The 3,982-nt window shown below is 39.3% G+C and overlaps 1 protein-coding gene across 1 annotated transcript in view; it reads right to left on the reverse strand.

Moving 5' to 3' along the window:
• The window catches only part of tox3 (TOX high mobility group box family member 3), a 68,384-nt gene extending 64,618 nt beyond the window's left edge, over positions 1 to 3,766 (reverse strand). Inside the window, 1 exon segment of the mRNA XM_070447338.1 lies at positions 2,557 to 3,766. Within this exon segment, the coding sequence (XP_070303439.1) occupies positions 2,557 to 2,658 (102 nt within the window). The 5' untranslated portion in view covers positions 2,659 to 3,766.
• Positions 3,767 to 3,982: the final 216 nt, after the last annotated feature.

Here is a 3,982-nt window from a genome sequence, read left to right on the forward strand (position 1 = left end):
TGAACAAAGGCATTTCAGTCAATCAAACGGTCAAATCATTTAGACATGCTAAATGTAAACCAGTACAGTTGAGAAAATACCAAAAAAGCTCAAAGCCTTTAGTAGTGTCCAACCTGAAGAGCTTGCCCAGTTATGTAGACCACAAACTGTTCCACATTTAAACCAAGGGGGACATATAAAAGAATTCAACTTTTGCGACAGAAAAGGAGAGAAAATATACTATGATGACTAAAAATTATCTAGGTGTGTATTCATACGGTTTCTGAAGTGAAGCCGGGCTTCTTGTAAATTTCACTGACTAAGACCACATGTGCTCAGTATAAACCAAAGAGCCAGTAAAAGCCAAGTCATTATCCCAGATAAATTGAATGTAATGTAAGACTGCACACAATTTCTGAAGTACCAACTACCAACCAATCAGTGGCTAAAAAGAGTCCCTGTGGGTATATACCCCTAAACATAGTTACCTTGTGTCCCAGTTAAATCAAAGCACTTTACCAAAGGCACCCTGCTGAGACTGCCCTGTCATACACCTGAACACAATCCACACCATTAAATATTAAAAAGGTATAGAATATAATGTAGCCTATATGAAGTGTGCTTTAAATCAGCTCTTAATGACATTCATCATCAAGGTCTGAGGTTCAATTCTACTAGATTACTAGCAGCTCATGTTCCCTTGTAAAGTACATGATATTAACATATTCCCTTCATCTCATTGCCAAATCACGGCTGGATTCATTAGTCATGAATCATGATGACTGTAGTACCTAATTAAGTTTGTGCCACTCATTTGGATGATTCTGTAGATTTAAAAGAATCTGTGATGTTTGAAAGTGCCTCTGGGCCCCATTGTGATTAAATCTGAATTATTTCCTCAGACAATATTTTGAGAGGGTGTTACTGTTTATACATGACATTGAGTACCCATTGACATTGACCAAGGCACTGTCACAGCTTCTCGGAGTGGGAACTTGACATGAAAGCTATAATAAATAACTCTGTTATCAACCCAAGTTAATTTGAGTCTATACAACTTGAAAACCTGACACATCGTCTGGATGACTAATGTTTCCTCTCAATGAGTTTGGTCGAATCAGTTTGGGGATGATGTGTCTTGCATTATGCAAACACATGCAAATCTCCCTTCCACTCAGCATGCAGAGGCTTCTGAATTGGCATGTGATATGTGGTTTGTGATGAGACATGTTGCAGAGGGAGCGCTTCATTTCCTCTCTCTCTCAGACTACAATTGCATTTTGCCCTATTCCTGACAGAAAGACTATTTCCTTTCTCAAACTTTGGCCCCGGGGAGTTTTCAAGCAGACACAAGACCACACTTTATCTATTATAGAACAGTCAAACAAATGTGGTTGCACTTGGGAGCTTTAACAAGCCTGGGCTATTTGGCCAAGCAGACGCAAACACTGCTCTGGTCTCAGAATGTTCTCAGAACAGGACTATAGTATGTTTTCTATTGGTTCTCAGAACAGTTTTAGAGGATGTTCTGGGGRAAAGTCTGGAAACTCATTTGATATGGACTGTCTCTCTCTTTTGGCAGCTTACCATGCTTCCACATCCTGAACATGTTGTCAAATAGAGCCATTATCCTTTTCAAAACAAATACTCCGTTGTGCTTGTGATACAAAAATACCAAATATCTGCTGCTGGTTGTGTACCAAACCACCTGTCTGTCTGGGACTGTTTGTGTAAGGATATCTCACATAGGATAACCCTACTAGGGACAGTATGACATTTTTTCAAAACACTGCAACACATCAGTAAACAGGGATATATTATCTGTGAGCAAAAGAAGGGATCCCGATCTGAAACAACTGCAGTTGAATCAGACATCAGATATCAACATAAACAACCTGCTCACTTCAAGGATAATTAATGCCTTTCACAATTCATGAATTGCCCTGAAATATGACAAGCTCTATAGGTAGTGACATCACTTTATCATGTGTCTTCAGTGAATCTAAAACATATGAACTGCATGTTGATTGATGATGATGGAATTATAAATTATAAACACTGCCCATTAAATGATTAAATTATTATGGATCAAGTCACTTTTTAAAGGCTCTGTCACACATGTAATCAAGTTGATCACTCATTGTAAAGTAGCAGTGTCACTGCCACCTGGCATGAATAGCTTACTCTACAAGAGATAGGATACCAAAACTTCATCCAATTGAGAGATGTGCTATATGAGAAAGCATTTCAACGTGTAAACATTATGACATGCAGAACTCCAGCACCAAAGGAAGATGGTAACTTGCCTAATTGATAAAAGTGTGTAATGCACTGGTAAAACTGCCTCTTGTCTTATTGTGTTATTCTGTCTATTTTATAAAAGCTTTGTAATGCCAATGCAGAATAGGATTAGATGATGGAGAAGCCTAATTAATCATCAAAGAAAACCTTCCCAATCGTGTACAACACCATGTGTCATTATATTAGTCTGTCCGGACTCCAGAGGAATGGGGTTTGAATACAGTGTGCAGAAACAAGATAGAAGTACGCAAAACAATGTAGAACGCAATTGCTCACCTTATTATAGTTGTAGTAGCCCAAACAGTGGGGAAAATCCAGGTTTGGTGGGTCTCCTGGAATAGGATTTCCTCCGGCAATCGGATAAAACCGTACATCCATGATGTATCAGGCAACAGCGCAGCTGTACTGTGAACAGAGCTCAATTTGTTTCTACCTTTTTACAATCCACGCGCACAGAGTGAGAGAAAGGCGGCGAGGCGGGCAAGCTTTATCGGGACCGTAAATCAAAGAAATAGAAAGCGGGATAAGAAGAGGTAAGGGATAAAATACGACGTTTTGTTATTCCTCTTCTTCTCGTTGAAGAAGCTGTTCATAGTTTTGAAACCCAAATAACGGTTGAGCTATGTCCAAGCTCGTCCTCAASGTTTATGATATCTGCGCCAAGCCGTGATGTTTGCCCATGCATTTAGAGGCAGCTGCTGTACACAAAGAAGCCACGCGACCGGCAGGGACAGACTGCACATTCGTCCTTCCCCTGTTCAGCATGCGAAACAAAATTGAAAACAGAGCTAACGTTGTAATAGGTGTATAATAAGAAGTCCGTCTCGTTTCCCCCCCACCCTCTCGTTTCTTTCAGAAGTTGTTTTTCCTCAAGCTTTGCACAGTAGTTGGCGAAGGTAGCACAAAGCAATGAGGATATTGTATTCCCTGGAATTCTGCTATAGTGTTCCACCAGTGGAGAGTGGGGTTTTGGGACAAAATCTGATAAATTCGTGCGGTCAACCAATAATGTGGAATTAGTAGATTTGCTTTACAACATTAGATAGATGCTTGGTTCAGTCTTTGGCTCTGTTGATGAACAATGTGTGAACAAATCAGGCTACTCCCCGAACACAGCACGCCACTCCCATTTAGCCAGCATTTGCCACAATGAAAACACTGGATAGTTACATTTTACACTGCTTTCAGTCTCTGGGGATACTTTGATTGACAGATTTTATATCAAAATAATCAGCAATATACACGTGTTTTTACAGCAGTTGCTTGAATTGCAAATTGAGCGGGATACAAACAATTTGTTTATGTTTGTAATAAACTGGTAATAAGATGGTCATGAACCTTAGTACTATAATTGTTTCTATGTGCTTTACTAAATCACACATTTTTCTTAATGAAAATCTCTTCAAAACAAACAAACATGAGTTTTGAAAGCCAATCCAATCTTAGGAATAGTTATAGCCTGAAGCAGCTTGTTGGTCCCCTCCCTAATATGACCACATGGGACACTAGAATGAATACAAACAGTCTATTTACAATAATCATCATGTCTCAATTATGTGTAGCCCTACTTGTTTATTTTCTCCTCTGAAAAGATTGAACTAACAGTCAGAATCTCCCATTACAGGGATTGGAGGAGATGTACTTTATGTGTGCTCGGCCTCTTATGTATATAATGATAACCTGATTAATTGTCAGGCCGAGT

The sequence above is a fragment of the Salvelinus sp. IW2-2015 genome, linkage group LG15 (genome assembly GCF_002910315.2).
Source record: "Salvelinus sp. IW2-2015 linkage group LG15, ASM291031v2, whole genome shotgun sequence".
NCBI lineage: Eukaryota > Metazoa > Chordata > Actinopteri > Salmoniformes > Salmonidae > Salvelinus > Salvelinus sp. IW2-2015.